A 25,065-nucleotide genomic window follows, 5' to 3' on the forward strand; every position below is an offset into this window, starting at 1 on the left:
ACCAGCTCTTGGTTTTGTTGATTCTTTGAATGGTTCTTTTTTATTTCTATTTGGTCTATTTCTGCCATGAGTTTGATTATTTTTTTGCCATATATTCCTCTTTGGTGTGTCTGCCTAATTTTCTTCAATAGCTTTCAACTGTGCTGTCAAGTTGCTAGTGTATGTTTTCTCCAGTTTCTTTTTGGAAACACTCAGAGCTATGAGTTTTCCTCTCAGTACTGCTTTCATTGCATCCCATAGATTTGGGTATGTCATGTTTTCATTTTCATTAAATTCTAGAAAATTCTTATTTCTTTTTTCATTTCTTCTTTCACCATGCTATCATTTAATAGAGCATTTAGTTTCCATGTGTATATGAGCTTTTTGTTGCCTTTGTTGTTATTAAAGTCCAGCCTTAGTCCATGGTGATATGATAGGATGCATGGGAGTATATCAAACTTCTTATATCTATTGAGGCTTGTTTTGTGACCGATTATATGGTCAATTTTGGAGAAGGTACCATGAGGTCCTAAGAAGAAGATGTATGCTTTTGTTTTATGGTGAAATGTTTTGTAGATGTCTACTAATTCCAATTAGATCATAACCTCTACTAGTTTCAACGAGTCCTTGTTCAGTTTCTGTTTTCATGATCTGTTCATTGATGAGAGTGGGCTGTTGAGGTTTCCCACTATTATTGTGTGGGGTGCAATTTTTAAGATTTAGTAGGATTTCTTTTATGAATATGTGTGCTTTTGTATTTGGAACATATATGTTTAAGTAATGAGTGTTCCTCCTGACATATTTTCCCTTTAATGAGTAAAAAGTGTCCTTTCTTATCTTTTTTGAGAGCTTTTGGTTGAAAATCTACTTTATTCAATATTAAAATGGCCACACCAGCTTGCTTCTTGGGGCCATTTGCTTGGAAGGTTTTTTTCCCAATCTTTTACTCTAAGATAGTTTCATTCTTTGTCTCTGAGATGAGTTTCCTGTATGCAGCAAAATGCTGTGTTCTGTTTATGTACCCACTATGATAGCCTATGTCTTTTTATTAGGGAATTAAGTCCATTTATGTTAACAGATATTAAGGAATAGTGGTTGCTGTTTCCTGCTATTTTTGTTTTAGACATAGAATTGTGCCTGTGTGTCTTTCTTTTTTGGTTTTCTTGTTTAGGTATTTTCTTGTTTTTACTATGATCTCATTTCCCTCTTTGTATTGGATTTTCCACCTATAATTCTTTGTATTTCTGGGTTTGTGGTCAGATATTGTATAAATTTAGTTTCTTTCTGGAATATCTTGGTCTCTCTATCTATGGTGATTGAGAGTTTTGCTGGGTATAGCAGCTTGGGCTGACACTTGTGTTCTCATAGTGTCTGAATGATGTCTGTCAAGGATCTTCTAGCTTTCATAGTCTCTGTTGAGAAGTCAGGTGTGATTCTGATTGGTCTGACTTTATATGTTACATGACCTTTTCCTCTTACTGCTTTTAGTATTCCTACTTTGCTTTGGGCACTTGGTGTTTTGACTATTATGTGTCGGGAGGAATTTCTTTTCTGGTCCACTCTATTTGGAGTTCTGTAGGCTTCTTTTATGCTCATGGTCATTTCATTCTTAAGAGTAGGGAAGTTTTCTTTTATGATTTGACTGAAGATATTTACTGTGCCTCGTAGTTGATATTCTTCACCCTCTTCTATTCCTTTTATCCTTAGGTTTGGTCTATTCATTGTGTCCTGGATTTTCTGGATATTTTGTGTTAGGAGTTTTTTGGCTTTTGCATCTTCTCTGACTGTTTTGTCTATGTTTTCCATGTTGTCTTCAGCTCCTGAGATTCTCTCTTCCATCTCTTGCAAACTGTTGGAGATGCTTGCATCTGTGACTACTGATTTCTTTTTTAGGTTTTCTACCTCCAGGGTGGTCTCTTTTAGTGTTTTCTTCATTGTTTCCATTTCCATTTTAAATTGCTTCTTTCATTCCTCATCTCTTTGGTTCTGTTTTCCTCTAGTGCTTTGATATCTTTGAGAGTTTTTCTTGTTTCCTCTTTAAAAGCTTCTATTTCTTTTTGCTTTTGCTTCTGTTCTTGTTTAAGGATCTCTATCATCATCTTGAGGTTTGATTTCGGGTCTGAGTCTTCTTTTTCTTGAGTGTTTGGCATTCTGCTGTTTGCTATGATGGGAGACCTGGGTTCTGGTGTTGCCAGGTCATCTTGGTTTCCATTGGGGAAGTTCTTTCGCTTTCCTCTTGCCATCTTGTAGTCTGTGATTATACTTGATATTGTTGTCAGTGATTGGTTCCCGTCTCTCCCATGTACCTTGCCTGTGTCCTTGTATCTTCGCTGTTCCCAGTGGCAGATGGCCTGAGCATTTGGTCAGCACGCATGCGCCCTCTGGGTGGAAACCGTGTCCCTACGGCAGAGTTTCTGCTTTCCTGAACCAATCTGGGGGTTGGGGAGTGTGCTTTTCGCACACTCAGCCCAGACCTCTCTGTGCCCCGGCTACTCACAGTGCACTCTCACCATACCTGCATCCCTGGATCTCCCCAATTTGTCTTCTTAACAATATCCTTGAGAGCCTGGCCCAACCACCAGCCGAAAAGACAGCTTGTACAGGCTGAGCAACTGGTGAGTGGGAGACCTAGGCTGCGGGGGAGCAGAGGGATCTCTGCGGAGTGCACACAGAAAGGGCACTGATAGTGGGATGCTAACGCCAGAGGCTTGCACTCCCCCAGAAACAACTCTCAGACTGTATGAAGTCCAAGAAATAAAGAAAACAAAAACTATACATATATTCACAAAACAAGAAGACTTTGACTATTTCCATGTTGCGTTTTGTTTTGCATGTACTTTACGCTTATTGCAACTAGTACGTTTTCAATGCATACTGTCAAGCCCTTGAAAAAAATCAAGTACTGACTAAAAAACATATTCACATGGTTTTATGTAAAATTTATTTTAATGTCTGAAAAAACAGTACTGACAAAAATGTATAATTTTAAGCAAAAAATGTTTAAAATCTTTAAAAAAAAATAAAAAAAAAAAAAACAATATCCTTAGCCTTACAGATGCTTTGTAATTTCATGAGGTCCCATTTTTTGATTATTGATCTTAGATCATTATCCATTCATGTTCTGTTCAGGAATTTTTCTTCTATACCTATGTGTTCTAAGATCTTTCCCATTTTCTCTTCTAATAGATTGAGTATATCTGATTTGATGTGGAGATCTATTATCCACTTAGACTTGAGCTTTGTACAGGAAATAGGAAAGGATTGATTTGCATTCTTCTTCATCCTGACTGCCTGTTGAACCAACACCATTTGTTGAAGAAGCTGTCCTTTGCCATTGAATGTTTTTAGCTTTTTTTGTCAAAGATAAAGTGACCATAGGTGTGTAGATTTATTTCTGGTCATCAATTCTGTTACAATACTGTGCAGTTTTTTTTTATCACAATTGCTTTGTAATATAGATTGAGATCAGGGATGGTGATTCCTCCAGAAATGTTTTTTATTCTTGAGAATATATTTTGCTATTCTAGGTTTTTTGTTATTCCAGATAAATTTTCAATTTGCTTTGTCCCACTCTATAAAGAATTAAGTTGGAATTTGATAGGATTGAATCTACATTGAATCTGTAGATTACTTTTGGCAAGATGGCCATTTTTATAATGTTGATCCTGCAATTCCATGAGCATGGGAGATCTTTCGATCTTCTGAGGTCTTCTTCAATTTCCTTCTTCAGAGTCTTGAAGTTCTTGTCATACATGTTGTTCACTTCCTTAGTTCAGGTCACACCAAGGTATTTTATGGTCTTTGTGACTATTGTGAACAGTGTCGATTTCCTAATTTCTTTCTCAGCCTGTTTATCCGTTGTGTACAGGAAGGTGATTGTTTTGTTTGAGTTAATTTTATAACCAGCCACTTTGTTGAAGTTGTTTATTACTTGTAAAAGTTCTCTGGTAAAATTTTTTGGATCACTTAAGTATACTATCACATAATCTGCAAATAGTAAAATTTTGACTTCTTCCTTTCCAATGTAAATCCCTTTGATTTCTTTTGGTCTAATTGCTCTGGTCAGGACTAACATTACTATATTGAATAGGTATGAAAAGAGGGGGCAGCCTTGTCTAGTCCCTGATTTTAATGGGATTGTTTCAAGTTTCTCTCCATTTAGTTCGAATTTGATACTGGTTTGCTGTTTATTGCTTTTACTATGGTAAGGTCTTGGATTCCTCATCTTTTCAAGACTTTTATCATGAAGAGGTATTGAAATTTTTGGATGCTTTCTCAGCATCTAGTGGGCGAATTCTTGGGTTTTTTTTTTTTTTAAGTTTATTATATGGTAGATTACATTGATGGATTTTTGTATGTTTGACCATCCTTGCATCCCTGGGGATAAAGCCTACTTGGTCATGATGAATGATTGTTTTGATGTATTCTTGGATTCGGTTTGCAATAATTTTATTGAGTGTTTTTGCGTTGATGTTCATAAGAGAAATTGGTCTGAAGTTCTCTTTTTTTTTGAAGGGTCTTTTTGTGGTTTAGGAATGAGAGTAATTGTGGCTTAAAAGAATGAGTTGGGTAGGGTTCCATCTGACTCTATTTTTTGGAACAGGTTGGAGAACATAGGTTAGAGAGAATACGTATTAGGTCTTTTTTTTAATTGGGGGGGCTTTTGATGACTGCTTCTATTTCATTAGTTGTTATGAAATTATTTAGATGGTTTATCTAGTTCTGATTTAACTTTGGTATCTGGTATCTGTCTAGAAATTTATCCATCTCCTCCAGATTTTCCAGTTGTGTTGAGTATAGGCTTTTGTAGTAGGATCTGATGATTTCTTCAGTTTCCTCAGTTTCCGTTGTTATGTCTCCACTTAATTTCTGAATTTGTTAACTTGGATACCCTCTCTTTGCTCTCTGGTTAGTCTGGCTAAGGGTTTATTAATCTTATTGATTTTCTCAAAAAAATATAACTTTTGGTTTTGTGGATTCTTTATATTCTTTATAATTCTTTTTGTCTCTCTTTGGTTGATTTCTGCTCTGAGTTTGATTATTTCCTGCTGTTTACTCCTCTTTGGTGTGACTGATTTTTTTGTTCTAGAGAATTGAGCTGTGCTGTCAAGCAGCTAGTGTATGCTTTCTCCAGGTTCTTTTTGGAGGCACATTTATATAGTGGATTACGTTGATGGATTTCCTTATGTTAAAACATCCCTGCATCCCAAGTATGAAGCCTACTTGGTCATGATGAATGATTGTTTTGATGTGTTCTTGGATTCGGTTTGCGAGGATTTTGTTGAGTATTTTTGCATCAATGTTCATAAGTGAGATTGGTCTGAAGTTCTCTTTCCTTGTAGGGTCTTTGTGTGGTTTAGGTACGAGGGTTATTGTAGCCTCAAAAAATGAGTTGTGTAATATTCTATTTGATTCTATCTTTTGGAATACTTTGGCGAGTATTGGTGTTATATCCTCAATAAAAGACTGATAAAATTCTGCACTGAACCCGTCTGGACCTGGGCTTTTATTGGTTGGGAGGCTTTTGATGACTTCTTCTATATCTTTAGGTGTTATAGGGTTATTTAGATGGTTTACTTGGTCCTGATTTAACTTTTGGACCTTGTATCTGTCTAGAAATTTGTCCATTTCCTCCAGAATTTCCAATTTTGTGGAGTATAAGTTTTTGTAGTAGGATCTGATGATTTCTTGAATTTCCTCAGTTTCAGTTGTTATGTCCCCACTTTCCTTTCTGATTTTGTTAATTTGGATACTCTCTCTTTGCCCTCTAGTTAGACTGGCTAGGAGTTTATCAATCTTGTTGATTTTCTCAAAGAACCAACTCTTGGTTTTGTTGATTTTTTCAATGGTTCTTTTTGTTTCTATTTGGTCTATTTCTGCACTAATTTTGATTATTTCTTGCCGTCTACTCTTTTTGGGTATATCTGCTTCCTTTTGTTCTAGGGCTTTTAGCTGTGCTGTCAGGTTGCTGATGTAAGCTCTCTCCAGTTTCTTTTTGGAAGCACTTAGGCTATGAGTTTTCCACTCAATACTGCTTTCATTGCATCCCATAGGTTTGGAATGTTGTGTTTTCGTTTTCGTTGAATTCTAGAAAATCCTTAATTTTTTCTTTATTTCTCCTTTGACCCTGCTATCCTTTAAAAGAGCGTGTTTAGTTTCCATGTGTATGTGGGCATTTTGTTGTCTTTGTTGTTGTTAAAGACCAGCCGTCGACCATGGTGATCTGAGAGGATGCATGGGAGTATTTCAATCTTCTTATATAGATGGAGGCTTGTTCTGTGTCCAATTATGTGGTCAATTTTCGAGAAGGTGCCATGGGGTGGTGAGAAGAAGGTGTATTCTTTTACTTTAGGATAGTATGTTCTGTATATATCTATTAATTCTAGTTGGTTCAAAGTCTCTGCTAGTTTTGCAGTGTCCTTGTTCAGTTTCTGTTTCCCTGATCTGTCCATTGGTGAGAGTGGGGTATTAAAGTCTCCCACTAATATTGTGTGGGGTGAAATGTATTTTTTGAGCTTTAGTAGGGCTTCTTTTATGAATGTGGGTGATTTTTTATTTGGAGCATATATCTTGAGGATTGAGAGTTCCTCCTGACAGATTTCCCCGGTAATGAGTAAAAAGTGTCCTTCCTTATCTTTTTTGATAAGTTTTGGTTGGAAATTTACTTTATTTGATATTAGAATAGCCACTCCAGCTTGCTTCTTGGAGCTGTTTGCTTGGAAGTTTTTTTCCCAACCTTTTACTCTGAGATAGTGTCTGTCTCTGTGTCTGAGATGAGTTTCCTCTATGCAGCAAAAGGCTGGACTTTGTTTATGTATACAATCTGATAGTCTATGTCTGTTTATTGGGGAGTTGAGACCATTTATGTTAATAGATATCAAGGAATAGTTGTTTCTGATTCCTGCCATTATTGCTTTTTTGGGTTATGTTGTGTCTGTGTCTATTTCTTCTTTTAGTTTTCTTGTTTAGCAGTTTTTTTGTTCTTACTAGGCTGTATTTTCCCTCATTGTATTGGGTTTTCCACCTATAATTCGTTGTAGTGCTGGGTTTTTGGTCAGATACTGTGTGAATTTTGATTTGTCTTGAAATATCTTCGTCTTCCATCGATGGTGATTGATAGTTTTGCTGGGTATAGCAGGTTGGGCTGGCACTTGTGCTCTCTTAAGGAGTGCATGATGTCTGTCCAGACTCTTCTAGCTTTCATAGTCTCTGTTGAGAAATCGGGTGTGAGTCTGATTGGTCTGCCTTTATATGTTACCTGACCTTTTTCCCTTTCTGCTTTTAGTATTCTTTCTTTACTTTGGGCACTTGATGTTTTGACTATTATGTGTCGGGAGGTATTTCTTCTCTGGTCCAACCTATTTGCAGTTCTGAATGCTTCTTTCATACTCGTGGTCATCTCATTCTTGAGGGTAGGGAAGTTTTCTTCTATGATTTTGTTGAAGATATTTACTGTGCCTCTTAGTTGATACTCTTCTCCCTCTTCTATTCCTATTATCCTTAGGTTCGGTCTTCTCATTGTGTCTTGGATTTCCTGGACATTTTGGGTTAGGAGCTTTTTGTTTTTTGCATCTTCTCTGGCTGTTTTGTCTATGTTTGCAATGTTGTCTTCTGCCCCCGAGATTCTCTCCTATCTCTTGTAATCTGTTGGATATGCTTGCTTCTGTGACTCCTGATTTCTTTTTTTGGTGTTCTGACTCTAGGGTTATCTCTTTTAGCGTTTTCTTTATTGTGTCAATTTCTGTTTTAATTTCCCTCTTCCATTTCTTTATTTCTTTGGTTCTCTTTTCCTCTAGTTCTTTGAGTTCTTTGAGTGTTTTTCTTGTTTCTTCTTTAAAAGCTTCTGAATCTTTTTGCTTTTCCTCCCTTTCTTGTTTATGTATTTCTATCAGCATCTTGAGGTATGATTTCAGGTCTGTGTCTTCTTTTTCTGGAGTGTTTGGAATTCCGATGTTTGCTATTATGGGAGAGCTGGGTTCTGGTGTTGCTAGATTGTCTTGGCTTCCTTGGGATATACTCTTTCTCCTTCCTCTTGCCATTTTGTTGTCAGTGATATGTTCTTGCCTTTCCCTTGTATCTGGTCTGTTTCCCTGGTACACTTTCCGTGTGCACTCCGCAGAGATCTCTCTGCTCCCCGGCAGCCCAGGTTCCGCGTGGCAGCTGGGCCAGGCTCCGCTCTGCGTCCTCAAGTCGCCTCCAGGTGGAAACAGAAGTTCTAATTTTCTGTTCCCAATCGCTAGATCGGGCAAGGCAGGGCAGCGCAAGTAAGCATGTACACTTTCTGTGTGCACTCTGGAGAGATCTCTCTGCTCCCTGGCAGCCCAGTTCTCCCGCCCACCAGTTGCTCAGCCTCTATGAGCCAGCCGCTGTTCCGGTGGGCAGCTGGGCCAGGCTCCGCTCCAACCAAATTCTTAAGAAAATGGCTGCATCTAGAGAATATCATCCTGAGTGAGATAACCCAGTCACAAAAGAACAGACATAATATGCAGTCACTGATAGTGGAATGCTAACCCCAGAGGCATGCACTCCCCCAGAAACAACTCACAGACTGTATGAAGTCCAAGAAATAAAGAAAACAAAACAAAAAAAAATTTACAAAACAAGAAAACTTTAACTATTTCCATGTTACATTTTGTTTTACATGTACTTTAGCTCATTGTAACTATTAAGTTTTCAAGGCATATAATCAAACATTGAAAAAATCAAGTACTGAATAAAAAATATATTCATATAGTTTTATGTGAAAATTATTTTAAAATCTGAAAAAAAAGTACTGACAAAAAATGTATAATTTTAAGCAAAAAATGTTTAAAATCTGTACATGTATCTTTGTTTTGTAAAATAAAGTTGTGAAAATGTGAATGTAGAATGTAAAATGTTACAAGACCATTAAAGGCATGGCAGCACCCATAAAAAAAGTGGATAAAGAATATGACCAGTATTAGTTCTAATATGTACCATGATAATATTATAGGTCAAGCTATAACTATAGGTCTCTGATATTAAAATTCCTGGTGCATTAATTGTGGGAAATATAATCATTTCCCAAAAAAGTGATCAAAGTGTTTCTAAGAGTATTGGTACTTCTCAATATAAACCAGACAGAAGGCCTCTGCTTTCAGGGGTCTGCAAATAATGTGGCAAGGGTTGCCATTGTTCCAATTAATGTAGGTCCAAAAGAGATATATATGGTAATTTCTTACCATTAGGAAATGTCCTTTGGGCTCTAACTCAAAGTACTGCAGCAACAATAGAAATGAACCATTTCAGAAAATAACAACAGCAGTCAAGAAACACTGTAATGTAAAAACATCTGAACTTAAATCATCCTATATACCATAAAGATGTGTAAACATGAGAATGGAAGCCAGTGAAAGTTTTGCATTAGGGAAATGTATTTGTTTATATTTCCATGGGAAACAAAAACCCATGGATAATATGAAATCTATAAAGATTAGAACTGAGCAGAAGTCGATAATTTCCCACTATACACAACATAATCAATGGCTTAAATGATAATGAGGGAAATGTAGTGAAAATTGAGGAATTTTGTTTTTAAAAAACACAGAAATATTACAAGAATTTTTAAGCACAGGTGTAGGGATAACAAGCTACTCTACAGCAGCTGACCATTTTGGGGGTTCAGTATTCACCAGTCAAATGAATCAAGCACTGATCTCAGTTAATCAAGATTAGTTTATTTAATGCACACCTTAATATTGAAAGTTCAGGATCAAAAAATGACTAAGAATCTTAAGTACACTTCTTGTCTGCTCTCAGTGTAGAAAATATATATAAACAGATTCAAAAGTTTAAAGGGAAAAGAGAGAGAGTAGGATCAGTAGGCAAAGTATCATCAGCTAAGCTTTAAGCTGATTGGTCCTGAGTAAGATAAGGGGGTGGGACGGAAGAGTGGCAAACAGGGAAATTTCAGAACATTGAGATAACAGAGCATTATAATCATAACATTTTGGCTTATTAGTAGCATTCTTCAGTGTCAGTCACATAAACCACAGTGAGCTCATAGGAAGGGCTGCCTGGTGATCAACTCAAACCATTTTAGACACAACAGTTCATATTGACCTTTGATTTTTAGGATCCTAAATAAAGCTTTGTGGATTTTTTTAAGATTAGCAAACTTTATACAAAACAGTCAAAACATAAAGAACAAAACAGGACGTGTGGTCAACATATCCTTTACCCAAGTAACTTTTCTGTGTCAATGACTGGCAGATTTGTTACAGCAGAGATATAAAGAAGATCCCAGGCATGGAACAAAATGACTATAGCTATTCTGGATGTTGAGGTCAGGCCATAAAAACTATGAATTACCTCCTGTCCTGAAAGGGGTATGATCTTGTCAGCTGCAGAGAGATTATGCAGTTAGGATTCTGAAAAATTTTTAGATGACACAAAATGTTAGGACCCTAGTAGGTGGGTGTTGGTGATTGTAGTTCCTTCAGGGAGGCTGGTTGAGGTTTACTAATAGTTGTTCTCTGTAAATGTTGTTTCTGTTTCCTCAGATGAGGAGATGAGATGAGAGTCATTCCCAAGTTTTTCTAGCTCTTTCTGAACTCTTACAGGCTAGTTCAACTCACCTGTTCTGGTCTAAACTTCTCTCAATCCTGACTGATTCAAACTGGCTTCTCTTGTTTTCTGATTAAATTGCTCTGCCTGACCTCAAACTAATTCTGACACTGTTTTAATTTTCTGGATCATTCTCATTCTCTTGTTTATTCTATCTTCACTTGTGTCTAGCTTGTTCTCTCTGCAACCTGTCTCTGTAAAATTGCTCCAGTAAGATTCAAGAAGCTCTTTAATCAAATCAATCTCTCAATCTCTAACCCCCCCTCTCCTGTTGAATCCACAGAGTAGTAAATGATAAGTGAGAATCCTTTCAACCACCTGTGTCTCTGAATCTCAACCCAGTATGGAGCCAACCTTTTGCTGGGTACCCTCTCATCTCTTCCAAATGCTGAAGACTGTCTTACCTTTCCTGTCTCACCAACAGAGAGGCAATATACAGATGGTCTTTGCCACTTTGGGATTTCTTCTTTCTTCCACCTTTTATCACCCAATTTTATCCCCTATGACTAGATAAGAAGGATAAAGGGGACAGAGAAAGAGATCCATGAGTCTAATTACTTCCTTGTGCTTGACTACTAGCAAATCACAACCAAAACCCATGAATGATCAATGGCCCCTAGCCCCACCTTTCTGGACAATAGTATTTATTTTTATTGAATATTTTATTTATTTAGATTTTGAACATTATCTTATTTTCCAATTTCCCCTCCTGAAAAACCCTATCCTATTCTCCCATCCCCTACTTCTATGAAGGTGCTCCCACACCCACCCACCCACAGACTGCCTCCTCCATGACCTGGCATTCCCCTATACTGGGGCATTAAGCCTTCACAGGACCAAGGGGCTTTCTTCCTATTAATGCCCAACAAGGTCATCCTCTGCTACATATGCATCTGGAGCAATGTGTTGTTCCATGTGTACTCTGGTTAGTGGATTTGTCCATGGGAACTCTGGGGGGTCTGGTTGGTTGATATGGTTGTTATTTCTATGGTTTGCAAACCCCTTTAGCTCCTTCAGTTCTTCTACACTATCTGATAAGGTTACAGAATTCCAAATGTCACACAATTTTAGAAACTATCTGAAGCTGGCAGAACTGTACCAGGTCCACTGGCATGAACTTGAACAGCATTTGGGGGTAGGATGAGAATGATTATAGGAAAGATAGAAAGATAACTCAGAAGTAAAAGTTATAATTGGAAGGACTGACCAGTGAATACTGCAATCCCAAATTTAATCTACAACCTTTTTATACCCCATAGTGCTATGAAAAACAAAATCACAAGCTAGCAAAAACAGTGGCTCACATATGCATAGGATATCTGCCTCATCCGAGGGGCCTCCCTGTTTTTTCTACCAAGGTTAATAGAACATTCAGCCCCTTGCCTTGACCCTCAATTGTATCTCCTCTTATAATCCCATGCATCAGCAGGCCAGGAAATATGCCTTCATGCAGAATATCCTTCCAGACTGAAAAACTCTGACCTGTTTTGACCCTGCTTAGCAGGCAAAATGACTCCTAACAACTTGACCTTTTTATTTTATATAAGCCAAATCTATCTCAGCTATTGGTGCAGAGAGACTGCATCTGTTTTAGGTGTCCCTTCAATAAGTGTCATCTTTACCCATTATTGATATATGAAACCTGGCATTCAAGCCCTGTCTTAGGTTGATGCACCTCTGAGAGAATCTTACCTATCTTTCACCAGCAGCCTCTGAAGTGGGAAATGTAACCCATTAGGTTACAGTTTTGAGGTGCATAGGATGGAGATATGCACAGATATTCAAAAAGGAAAGAACCACAATTAACCACAAGTGATAACAGCCATAACCCTATATCAATTAGAGTACTCAAGGCAAGTACTGAAATGGCCAAATGAGTAAATGAAGATCAAGAAGGCAAGCCTTTTCTTAATTGTTCTGATCATTCATAGGCAAAATTTGAGCATCAAATTGCCAGGGTTAAGCACTTTTATATTCAAAATCTCCTGATGCAATTGAATTAGATCCAAGGAAACATTAATACCATGCCAAATACATTTAAGATGCAAGTGTACCTGGTCCCAACTTTGTTGACTGTCATAATCCATTTTAGGAGTAGTATACCCTAAATACAAAGCCATTGATATTCTACATGACATTCTAAATGTGATATTATTTTCAGCCCTTGAAATTCATTTATAATTACTGCACTAAATCTTATAACACATTTGTTTTTTCTTTTAGATTACTATCTATATCTTCTTGCCTCCCTAACGCTAAGGGACAAACCAATGAATAGATAGCAATAGTAGCAATGAATAGATACTACAGCAAGAATTCCATCAATAATTAACCCTACCATTAAGTCTACTCAAAGCTTTTTTAATTTCATCCAACACTTGCAAGCCTCTATCTACATACCAGGTCCCAAATCATTGACTAGAAACATAACAAATGAAGGTTGATAAAGTACCATAACAAAAATTCCTTGTACAATGTCAGATGTACAATTAGTCAAGTTACAGTCATAGCAAGTGACATTAAATCTGGACTCATGCATAGTGATGTTAATTTTTCTTACAGTGAATATGGTGGAGAAATGCAGGTAACTATATATCCCATTGACATTAATCTAAACCCAGTGTTTCATATCCATTTAGTAGCTGTGTTATTAGCCATAAAATTTGCAGACAATGGATGGAACTAGAATATATCATCTAGTAAACCAAACCCAAAAAGACACATAGAATATATACTTACTGATAAGTATATATTAGCTTAAAACCTCAGAATACCCATGATACAACTCACAGACAATATGAAGCTTAACAAGAAGGAAGACCAAAGGGTGGATGCTTCAATCACACTTAGAAGAGGACAAAATATTTATGAGTGGTAAATGGGGAGACCTGTAAGGGAGAAAGGAGATAGGAAAGAAGGGGGAGAAAAGGGGTATGAGAATAGACAGGAAAAAAAGTTCAAATAGAAATATGTATCAGTGGGGTGGGGAATGGGGGAAACCACTAAAAAGCCCCAGATGTCAGTGAAATGAGAGGTGCCTCAGACCCAACAGATATAATGTTTGCCAAAATGCCTAACAGAGAGATAGAACTTGTTGAGACTACCTCCAGTAGATAAACACAGCCCCCAGTAGAGGGATAGAGACATACCCATCTCAAAATTTTTAAACCAGAATTGTTCCTGTGTAAAATAAATGCAGGGACAAAAAAATTAGAGTAGACACTAAAATAAAGGCCATCCAAAGGCCACCCCACCTTGGAATCCATCCCATCTGTATACTATAAACCCCAACATTATTGCTAATGTCAAGAAGTGCTTGCTGACAGGAACCTGGTATAGCTGTCCTCTGAAAGGCTCTGCCAGCACTTGACTAATACAGATGTAGAGACAGCCATCCATTGGACTGAGCCCAGAAACCACAATAAAAAAATTAGGGGAAAGACTGAAGGAACTAAAAGGAATTGCAACCCCTTAGGAATAACAACAATATCAACTAATCAGACACTCCAAAGCTTCCAGGGACAAAACCACCAACCAAAGAGTATACATTGATGGGTCTATGGCTACAGCAGAGGATTGCCTTATCTGGCATCAGTGGGAAGGAAGGCCCCTGGCCCTATGGAGGCTTGATGCCCCAGCATAGGGGGATGCTAGAGTGGTGAGGCAGGAATGGGTGGGTAGGTTGGGGAGCATCCTCTTAGAGTCAAGAGGGAAGAGGTAGGGGAGGGGGTTGGCAAACAGGAGACTGGGAAGGTGAACAACATGTGAAATGTAAACCAATAAAATAACCAACAGAAAAGGTTTTGTATATGTATGTAGACACTGAATGAAAAAAAAAAAAACAGAATGTCAACAGGCAAAAAAAATAGTTTAACTGTAATAAAATGAGTCCTTAATGAGAGAGTTAAATAAACATATTAGAGAATAAGCCACATAAATATGGAAAACAGTATCTCACAGAGCATCAGGATTTCATGGTTTAGATGATTTAAAAACAGAAACCAAATATGAAAAGATCGAGCCAAAACTTCAGGTAAGCTCTGTGCTTTCTCATCATACAGAAACTGGGCAGCAAATGATACAGTTAGCTTATCCAAGACATGGCCAAAATCCCAATTCACTTGAAGGGGGCAGGAAAGAGATTGTTGCAAGTTATTAATGATCTTGTCAGGGAGGAAGCAAAATAATAGAGGTTAGATTTAGGGGTTTCTTTCTCTCTTCTTTTCCCCCTTGTCCTTCTTTTTCTCCTACCTAATGTTGCAGGAAAAGATGGGACAGGGAATACAAAGAAGAAGGGAGAATTAGGAATAATAAAATTAAAAGAGAGATCATTGAATCTACTTTATACTAAACAGTGGCTAAAAGTCAAATACTTTACAGTGACATATAATTTTGTATAATGGTATAAATTTAAGGTTATATTTTGCTACAACATATTGTATACATGTTTCAACTCTTTTTTAAGGTACTGTACCTATACAGCTTCTTTAAATATGTAATGTGAAGGTCTAATCCTTTGGAAATCTACTATTACAAACTGTTTAGGATAATTAAGAAAAGTAACTTCGTAGTTAATGAAACTTGATATCATTTTAGGTGCTAGTTTATTTAAACAAACATAATCTTTTTAGCCTCCTGTAGATGTTTTCAAGCTAAGGCTATAGCTAGAAACAAGCAACATTTATCTATTATACATAATTTAGAAAAATATATGATCTTCAAACATTTCAGAGATCTGCAGAATATGGCATTTGAGACACTTTCTTAACAAAAGGCTTTTCATGACAATGAGACATATCAGATCCTGGCAGCTCCCCAATTCTACTTCAAAGATTATATGCATCTAAGAACCTCCAAATAGACTTTGCTTCAAATTTGGCTATCCACTTGGTACAAAACTGCTCTTGCCTCAATTGCAGACAGCATGCTGTCCAAACCATGAAGAAGCAAGACAGAAAGTGTCGCACCCAACCTCATCCCGCAAGGAAAAGATGCAACATGGCCAGATTCTTCTCTCAGCAGCTTATTCAGGACTCCTTTCTTGATGCTTTTTTGTGGAGGGGGAGCCCCGTGCCCGGGAGGCTCTCTCCTTTTACCCTCCCTGCTGTCCACCAGCTGAGGTGTATCATTATAATTGGTCAGTAATGTGGTGTGATACAGGTGCATGCGCTCTTGGGGTGTTTACTAGTTAGAGAGGGTGGAAGCCAGCGCCATCTTAGGGTGCGGCCCTTTGTCTCCAAGTCCAATACGGCTCCCTACAACAAACAAAGTTGGCTGCTGAACTATGACAAGACAAGGTTGGTCAGTTGTTCATAATTCCTGCTCAGAAAAATGTCTGTCAGATTTCTAGGCTGGATAGAAGATAGATGCTCCAATGTCGCCAATGGGTCTTGGGTGACTATCCAGACAGGCAGCAGTTTCCGACATTCCTATAATTTTGGAAATTGCTTGCTCTGTACTTTCTGTTTACTCCGCTAATATTTATAGTATGCTTTGATTTTTTTAACAGCCTAATGTATTTAGTGTTCTTGGGCACTTCAGTCTTCCTTCTAGCCAAACAAAGAGTAGAGGAGAAGGAAATGTAATAAGTAAAAAGGACTGTGGACATGTTTAGAAGTAATTCATTGGGGCAATTCCACTCTTCATTTTAAAAATGAATATTTTTATCATTTAATTATTCCAGTCAAATAGCAGACACTAACCATGAATCAGTAAAGGTTGCACAATTCAGCAGAAACCACAAGGCTCTGCTGAATTGACACATGTCAGAATAATAAAAAGTAGAACCTACTAGAATTAATTTTATTTTTTGCATGGATTGATATATCTGACAGAAATTGAAGGTTATTTTGGGCAATTATTATATTTTGATAACAATTGATGGTTGTTTAGTTTGACTACTGTTTGATATATTATACATAAGGTGTGTGTTTAAAATGTGGTGTAAAGTTTGAGTTTTATGGTTCTCCATTTTCCCACCCTGCTCCCATGCCCCCTTCCCTTCACATTGCCTCCATGAAATTGCACCCTCTCCCAGTCACCCTCTCCACCTCGGTGCCCTGGCATTTCCCTCAATTGGGAAAACATGCTCTCACTGGGCCAAAGGCCTCTTCTCACATTCATGGCAGAAACTGTTATCTTCTGCTATATGTGCAGCTGGTGCCATGGTCTCTCCATGTGTGCTCAATGGTTGGTGTTTTACCCCATGGGAGTTCAGAAGGGTTTGGTTGGTTGATAATGTTGTTCTTCCCATGATGTTGCAACCCCTTTCAACTCCTTCAGTCCTTTCTTTAGCACCTTCATTGGGGTCGCTTGTTTGGTCCAATGGTTAGCTCAGAGCATGCTCACCTGTATCTGTATGATTCTGGCAGAGCCCCTGAGTAGGTATTCCTATCTTGTTCCTGCCAGTAAACACTTCTTGGCATCAGCAATAGTGCTTGGGTTTGGTGGCTGCATATGAGGTGGATCCCAAGGTGAGGCAACCTCTGAATGATATTTTCTTCAATCCCTGCTCCTATACTTGATCTTGTATTTCCTCCTATGAGTATTTTGTTCTCCCTTCTAAAAATGACTGAGGCATCCACGTTTTGGCCTTGCTTCTTTTTGACCTTCATAAGGTCTGTGAATTGTTTCTTGGGTATTCTGAGCTTTCTGGGACTCTTATCAGTGAGTCCATACCATGTGTGTCTTGTGTGACTGGATTACCTCACACAGGATGATAGTTTCTAGTTCCATCCATTTGCCTAGGAATTTCATAAAGTCATTGTTTCTAATAGTTGAGTAGTTCTCCATTGTGTAAATTCAGCACACTTTCTGTATCCATTCCTTTTTTGAAGGACATCTGAGTTCTTCACAGATTCTGATTATTATAAATAAGGCTTCTGTGAACATGGTGGAACATGTGTCCTTATTATATGTTGGACTGTCTTTTGGGTATAGTTTTATGGTTCTCATAATTATTTTTGTTGTGTGTAGATTGTTAGTGTTAGAGAAAAAACTATTTTTAAACAGAAATGAAAGTATGAAGTGGAAGTTTCTGGTTTCCCTGAAACTCAGTTGTGTTGTATAATGTTTTTTCTGGAAGCTATCTTAAGAGAAATGATGTGACATTTTGATGAATACAGACACTTAAGAGGGTGAACATGTTTGAAAAGACGGTAACTAGAACCCCACAGAGAGTGAAAAGATATCCTTGCATTATTAAACCTTGCTGGGCTTCATTGGGCTTCAGTGGCCTTGCAAAACTTTACTGGTCTTCACTGGACATTCAACACTTTGCTGGTCTTCACTGACCATGCATCTCTTCACTGGTCTTTGCTGGCCATACAACTACTTGCTGGTCTTCACTTCTTAAAGGAAAAGTGCTTCAAAGAACTTTTGGTTGTCCAGCTGATTCTAGCTGCTTCTGCTGACTCCTGCGATTCAGCAGAACCTTGTGGTTTCTGCATGATCATGTTCCTTCTACCGATTCTTGTTTGGTGTTTACTATTGGCCTAGAATCTTTACAATAAAAAGTAGAATTGCCACCAAGAAACCACTTCTAAGCAGGACCATAACCTCCTTTTCTTATTAACCTTCTTTCTACCTCTGTTTGGTGGCCTAGAAAGGGGGGGAATAAATAGAAATCATTTTAAGTTGGCAGTTTGTTCATGAGAGTGCACATGGAACAATGTTAAGAAAAACAGACTTCGCTATTTTAAAACATTTTTCTAGTTCATGTGTTGGGTCCTAAATTTTAGTTTCCTCTTGAAGAGTAAAATAACTATCCTTAATGACCAAAATCTGCCTTCTTATGACTGACTATGCCAATTAGAGCAGAACCTGCTTAAGTTAGAAAATGGGTTTCTCTCATTGCAGAGCAAACTGCAGACACAAAGCACTTGGCTTAAGTCACTCCCATTCCTTCCTGTGCAGTAACTATTGTGACTATCCTTATGGCAAATGAAGAAAGCACAATACAGATTGCAAAGAACATAATAAAAACTTCTCATGCAATAGACTTCAGATGTGGCTTCATGGGAAGATGAAAGAGGAAAGAAATATTTTTATTTCTTCAATCATAACTACTTAATTTGGTTACTTTTTACCTCTCTTGTTGATGGGGAAAACATTCCATATGAATCAAAGACTGCAGGATGCCTACAATATAAAACCAACTGGAGTTGCACGCCCAGTGGAGAGATGTTGTGACCAGAGCATGGGATTGCTGATGAACCCAAGGCTGGAATGCACTATCTCGGACGATAGTTATAAATAACATGTGCTGGTGGTAACAAACCTGGTGAAGAAAACTTAAGACTTTTCTGTGTTCAAAAGATGAGAAAAAACAATGAGGATGATAAGTAGAGAAAAATATGTTTTTGCATGGATGGTTGGACGAGATAATGGGATCAAAAATACAACTTCTGTCTAAACAGCAATGGGGGGAAGGAGGACATTTATTCTCAGGCCTTGTAAGGCAGAGACAGGGAATACACAGAAAAACCCTGTCTTGAAAAACCAAAACCAAACAAAGAAAAAAGCAAGACAAAAGAAAACAGCCCTTAGGAATGTCTGTGAAACAGAGACCAAATATCTTATCCACACATCTCAGGATGTGAATGGTGCTAAGGAGTAACATGGAAATCACAGCAGCTAATCAGACTCCCTTCCCTGTCAGAGAGTAAGCAGATATACCCACCAAAGGACAAAAAGACATAAAGCAAATAATAACCTAACAAAATGTTCGAGATAGTTATAAAAGAAGCAGGAAAAAGATGTCAGTTCTCTGGGAGTAATGATCAGGTCAGCTCTGAAGCATACACACACACACACAATCTAGAAAAATTTCACCCTCAGGTACCAACAATTTCATGTCCTAACACTTCTTAAGTGTCACGGTCTTCCATTGAAGTCCAATCTTTATACATTCCCCATTCAGTATTTAGTTTCTTGTTTTTTCAAGGGCTTGTGGCTCTGAGATAATACATTTCCTTTAAATTCCTGTGGCTCTGCTGTCTTGGTCCACTGAATCACTTCAGCCTGCCCCACTTGTCTGTATCTTTAGCCTAGGCAGCTCCTCATCACATCACACACTCCCACTGTCTCCTATAGACCAAGACAGGAGTGCCCACCTCGAATTGGGGCTGTATTTCCTCCACTATTATTGAGGTCTATGTGCAGAAGGTCAAGGGCTTCTTGTATCTGACTATCCAAGACATAACTTAGGGGCTTACTTCTTTCAAAAAGGTCAAAACTAAGAGTCAACCTCCACACAGTCTGATCTAAATGCCACAGAGATGGCCAATGCTGCACACATGGAGTCACAGTTTTCACTCCTCTATAATGATTTAGGGTGTGGGAAAAAAGGAAATTGATAAACATGCTTGAAATTGTCATGAAAACTCAGACAAGATTATTCTCATCACTTCCTCATTCCTAATATGGAAATTTCTCTCAACTAAAAAAAAATTGGATTCTTAAACCATATTTTAAGAAATACAAAACTTTATGTGGATCATTTAGTTCATATAAGGCTTAATTCATATATTGATGACGGCTCTAAAGGGCAATATCAAAATATAAATGGCTTTATATGTAAACACCTCAGTTTTCTGTTTCTCCTTGGTTAAAAACCTAGCAATTCTGCTTTGGGGTGTGTGTTTCCAAACAGTGGCCCTTACATGCAGAACAGGTGCTCAGGACATCTGCCACCAGGAACAGCAGAGATCCAGGGAGACAGGCCTGGTGAGACAGAGCTCCAAGTATCCAGGGAACAGAGAGAACTGTGCCGAGCATACGTAAAGTGCGCCGAAACCACTGGTTGGTTCGGGGAAGCAGGTACCCTGCTTTGGGGTGTGTGTTTCCGGCCACAGGCCTGTGCATGCAAAACAGACACTCAGACCATCTGACACCAGAAACGGTGGAGATCCAAGGACACAAGCCTGGTGAGACAGCTTTCCAAGTAGCTGAGGAGCAGAAAGGTTTCTTCAGAGTGTGCGGAAAGTGCACACCCCACTGATTGGTTCAGGGGAGCAGGAACCATGCTTTGGGGTGTGTGTTTGCAACCGGTGGCCAATGCATGCAGAACAGATGCTCAGGCCATATGCCACCAGGAACAGCAGAGATCCAGGGACACAGGCATGGTGAGACAGTGCTGAGTAGCCCAGAAGAAGTGTGGTCTGTGCCCAGCACTCTGAACGTGCGCCCCGCCTCCCTAATTGATTCAGGGAGCAGGAATCCTGCCTTAGGGTGTATGTTTCCACACAGCAGGCTGTTAGTGCAAAACAAGCACTCAGGCCATCTACCACGAGGAAAAGTGGAGACCCAGGGACACAGGCCAGGTACAAGGGAGAGAGAACCAATCACTGACAACAAGATGGCAAGAAGAAAGTGAAAGATTTTACACAAGGGAACTCAAGACAACATGGCAACACCAAAACCCAGCTCTCCCATCACAGCAAACAGCGGAAAGCCAAACACTCCAGAAAAAGGAGACTCAGACCTGAAATCCTACCTCAAGATGAAGATAGAGATTCTTCAAAAAAATAGGTGGAAAAGCATAAAGAATTAGAAACTTTTAAAGAGGAAACAAGAAAAACACTCAAAGAACTCAAAAAACTAGAGAAAAACAGAACCAAAGACATGAAGGAATGGAAGGAGGAATTTAAAATGGAAATGGAGAGAAATAAAGGCCTGGTGAGAAGAAGTTCTGACTAGCCAGGGGGCAGAGAGATCTCAGCAGAGCACGCACGGAAAACACGCCCCTACCCTGCAGATCCAGTGACCAGGAACCCAGCATTGGGCCCTCTGTTCCCAGCCAGCGGCTTTGGGGTGCAGAACAGGGCTCAGAACATCTGAGACCAGGACCAGCAGAGACCCAGAACACAAGCCTGGTGATAAGGGATTCCAAAAAGCCAGGGGGCAGAAAGATCTCTGGCGAACAAACACGGAAAGTGCACCCCTGCCCTGCCTGATCCAGGGAAAAGGAACCCAGCACTGGACCATCTGTTCCCAGCTAGTGCCTTCTGGGTGCAGAACAGGGCTCAGACCATCCGCCACGAGAACAGCGGAGATCCAAGGAAACAGGCCAGGTACAAAAGAAAAGCGAGAATAAGTCACTGACAAGAAGATGGCAAGAGGAAAGTGAAAGAACTTACCCCAGGGAAACCAAGACAACCTGGCAACACCAGTACCCAGCTCTCCCATCACAACAAACAGCGGAATGCCAAACACACCAGAAAAAGAAGACACAGACCTAAAATCATACCTCAAGATGCTGATAGAGATACTTAAACAAGAACAGGTGGAAAAGCAAAAACAATCTGAAGCTTTTAAAGAGGAAAAAAGAAAAACACTCAAAGAACTCAAAGAACTAGAGGAAAACAGAACCAAAGAGATGAAGGAATGGAAGAAGAAATTTAAAACAGAAATGAACACAATAAAGAAAACACAAAAAGAGACAACCCTAGAGGTAGAAATCCTAAAAAAGAAATCAGGAGTCACAGATGAAAGCATTTCCAACAGACTACAAAAGATGGAAGAGAGAATCTCAGGGGACGAAGACAACATTGAAAACACAGACAAAAAAAAGTCAGAGGAGATGCAAAAAACAAAAAGCTCCTAACCCAAAATGTCCAGGAGATCCAGGACACAATGAGAAGACCAAACCTAAGGATAATAGGAATAGAAGAGGGAGAAGAATGTCAACTAAGAGGTACAGTAAATATCTTCAACAAAATCATAGAAGAAAACTTCCCTACCCTTAAGAATGAGATGACCATGAGCATAAAAGAAGCCTACAGACCTCCAAATAGGTTGGACCAGAAAATAAATTCCAACCGACACATAATAGTCAAAACACCAAGTGCCCAAAGGAAAGAAAGAATGCTAAAAGCAGTAAGGGGAAAAGGTCATGAAACATATAAAGGCAGACCAATCAGAATCATACCTGATTTCTCAACAGAGACTATGAAACCTACAAGAGCCTGGACAGACATAATGTAGACACTAAGAAAGCACAAGTGCCAGCCCAAGCTGCTATACCCAGCAAAACTATCAATCACCATAGATGGAGAGATGAAGATATTGCAAGGCAAAACTAAATTTACACAATATCTGACCAAAAGCCCAGCACTACTATGAATTATAGGTGGAAAACCCAACACAACGAAGGGAACTACATCCTAGTAAAAACAAGAAAACTCCTAAGCAAGAAAACCAAAAGGAGAAAGAGACACAGGCACATTTCAACCTACAAAAGCAATAATAGCAGGAAACAGAAACCACTATTCCTTGATATCTATTAATATAAATGGACTCAACTCCCCAATAAAAAGATATAGGCTATCAGACTGGATACATAAACAAAACCCAGCATTTTGCAGTATACAGGAAACTCATCTCAGAGACAAAGACAGACACTATCTCACAGTAAAAGGTTGGGAAAAAAACTTCCAAGAAAATGGCCCCAAGAAGCAAGCTGGAGTGGCTATTCTAATATCGAATAAAGTAGGGCTGCCGGGAGCCCGAGCTCCCTTCCGCTTCCGATGCGCAGTCCGCCCACCGGTGGGTGGATGTGCGGCAACATGTCCGCCCCGATGCCCGCCGTTGTGCCCGCCGCCCGGAAAACCACCGCCGCGGTTATTTTCCTTCACGGATTGGGAGATACTGGGCACGGATGGGCAGAAGCCTTTGCAGGTATCAAAAGTTCCCACATCAAATACATCTGTCCACATGCGCCTGTTATGCCAGTCGCATTAAATATGAATATGGCGATGCCTTCTTGGTTTGATATTATTGGACTTTCACCAGATTCCCAGGAGGATGAATCTGGAATTAAACAGGCAGCAGAAACTGTAAGAGCCTTGATAGATGGAGAAGTGAAGAACGGCATTCCTTCTCACAGGATTATTTTGGGAGGATTTTCTCAGGGAGGCGCCTTGTCTTTATACACCGCTCTCACCACACAGCAGAAACTGGCTGGTGTCACTGCACTCAGTTGCTGGCTTCCACTTCGGGCTTCGTTTTCACAGGGACCTATCAATAGTGCTAACCGAGATATTTCTGTGCTCCAATGCCATGGGGATTGTGACCCTTTAGTTCCCCTAATGTTTGGTTCTCTTACTGCTGAAAGACTGAAGGCATTGGTAAATCCAGCCAATGTCACCTTCAAAATCTACGAAGGCCTGATGCACAGCTCGTGCCAGCAGGAAATGATGGATGTCAAGCACTTCATTGATAAGCTCCTACCTCCAATCGATTGATGTCACAAAGAGGCCTTGAGTAGAAGCTCACCAGCATCACAGTAATAAGAGTATAAACCTTTTCCCATGACTGATCATAAAACTTCTAATGTTTGCAGTGTTAAAATGTTTTGCAAATACATATCAATGATACAGAGTAAATGCTGTTGCCCTCATGGGAAATGTATGATCCTTTTAAGTTTCTATGCATATATTTGTATTATATGGTTCAGAATATACTAGTATTACAGCAGGTAAGTGAAGCAACTCGCTTCTTTGTCATTCATTTAACAAAATAAGATAACACAGCAGAATTTATTAAATCATTTAAAAATTACTATACTCTCTGAAAATTTGTTCAGGTCTAAACAAGCTGCTAAGATGTAAGTGACTTCTTAATTCTCTGAGTTAGACTACAGTTTTACCCCACAGTTGTTCAGTCACCATGCAGTGTGTGTATTTTGGTTTGTGTTCATACATACGTTACTGTAATACCTACAAATCCCATGGTATTGCATTATCCCTAATAACAGGGACAATGCTTTAAAGTGTCAGAAAGTAAAACCGCTCTCTTCAATTGATGGCCCTTCTATTGGGGACCAGGCTTCCCCCCCCCCCATGTATGGAATTTTTCTCCTCAAGAGAAAAAAAAATAGGTTCTTTTTTGATTTTCCATAGAAAACTAATATTGCCTGTCATTAAAAAAATCTGTCCACATATATTATATTGACATTCTTAAACACAGACATACAGTATTTCCAATATAGGTAATGTGAAAAGAAACCAAACATTACTTAAGCTTACATATTTCATAACTGCACCTTTAGGCTGTAGAGTTATGAGAATCGTCAGCCCTGGTAATAATTCTGTGGTTTTATTTTTCTGTAAAAAAAAAAACTTAAAAGGGTAAATAATATCTTGGCATGTTTAGAAGAAATACTTGTGACTGAGTTTAAAATATAATTTCTTAAACATCTTATAGCAGAGTTTAAGTTTACATTTTCTGTACATGTTATGCTTAAAACCAAATACTGTTCAAAATGAACAATCAAAGTTTTGTTTTATTTTTATCTACTAATTAGATCATAAAACTTCTATATACTAATTAGAACATACTAATTAGAAATTTTCTAATTAGGGTAACATACTAATTAGAAATTTTCATCTTAAGTAAAGGAGCTTTTGATAATCAGTCTCCTGTGCAAACATTAAAATAATTATAATTTTAAATCATCTACATATTCAAAATACTGGTGAAAATTATTTAATTCATGGG

At 38.6% G+C, this 25,065-nt stretch overlaps 2 protein-coding genes across 2 annotated transcripts in view; one reads left to right on the forward strand and one right to left on the reverse strand.

Annotated features, from left to right (window-relative positions):
* LOC308418741 (C-type lectin domain family 4 member A-like) overlaps positions 1–25,065 on the reverse strand; it is a gene marked incomplete at both ends in the record, with an annotated part of 244,876 nt that overhangs the window by 170,572 nt on the left and 49,239 nt on the right. The window lies entirely within an intron of this gene.
* Positions 23,121–24,350, forward strand: LOC308418740 (acyl-protein thioesterase 1-like; the record flags this gene model as incomplete). The annotated part of the gene is made up of 1 exon (XM_080914219.1): positions 23,121–24,350. The coding sequence occupies one exon, from the start codon at positions 23,121–23,123 to the stop codon at positions 23,808–23,810; it is 690 nt and encodes a 229-aa protein (XP_080770345.1). The 3' UTR covers positions 23,811–24,350.

Source organism: Micromys minutus, assembly GCF_963924665.1.
Source record: "Micromys minutus genome assembly, chromosome: 3".
Lineage (NCBI taxonomy): Eukaryota > Metazoa > Chordata > Mammalia > Rodentia > Muridae > Micromys > Micromys minutus.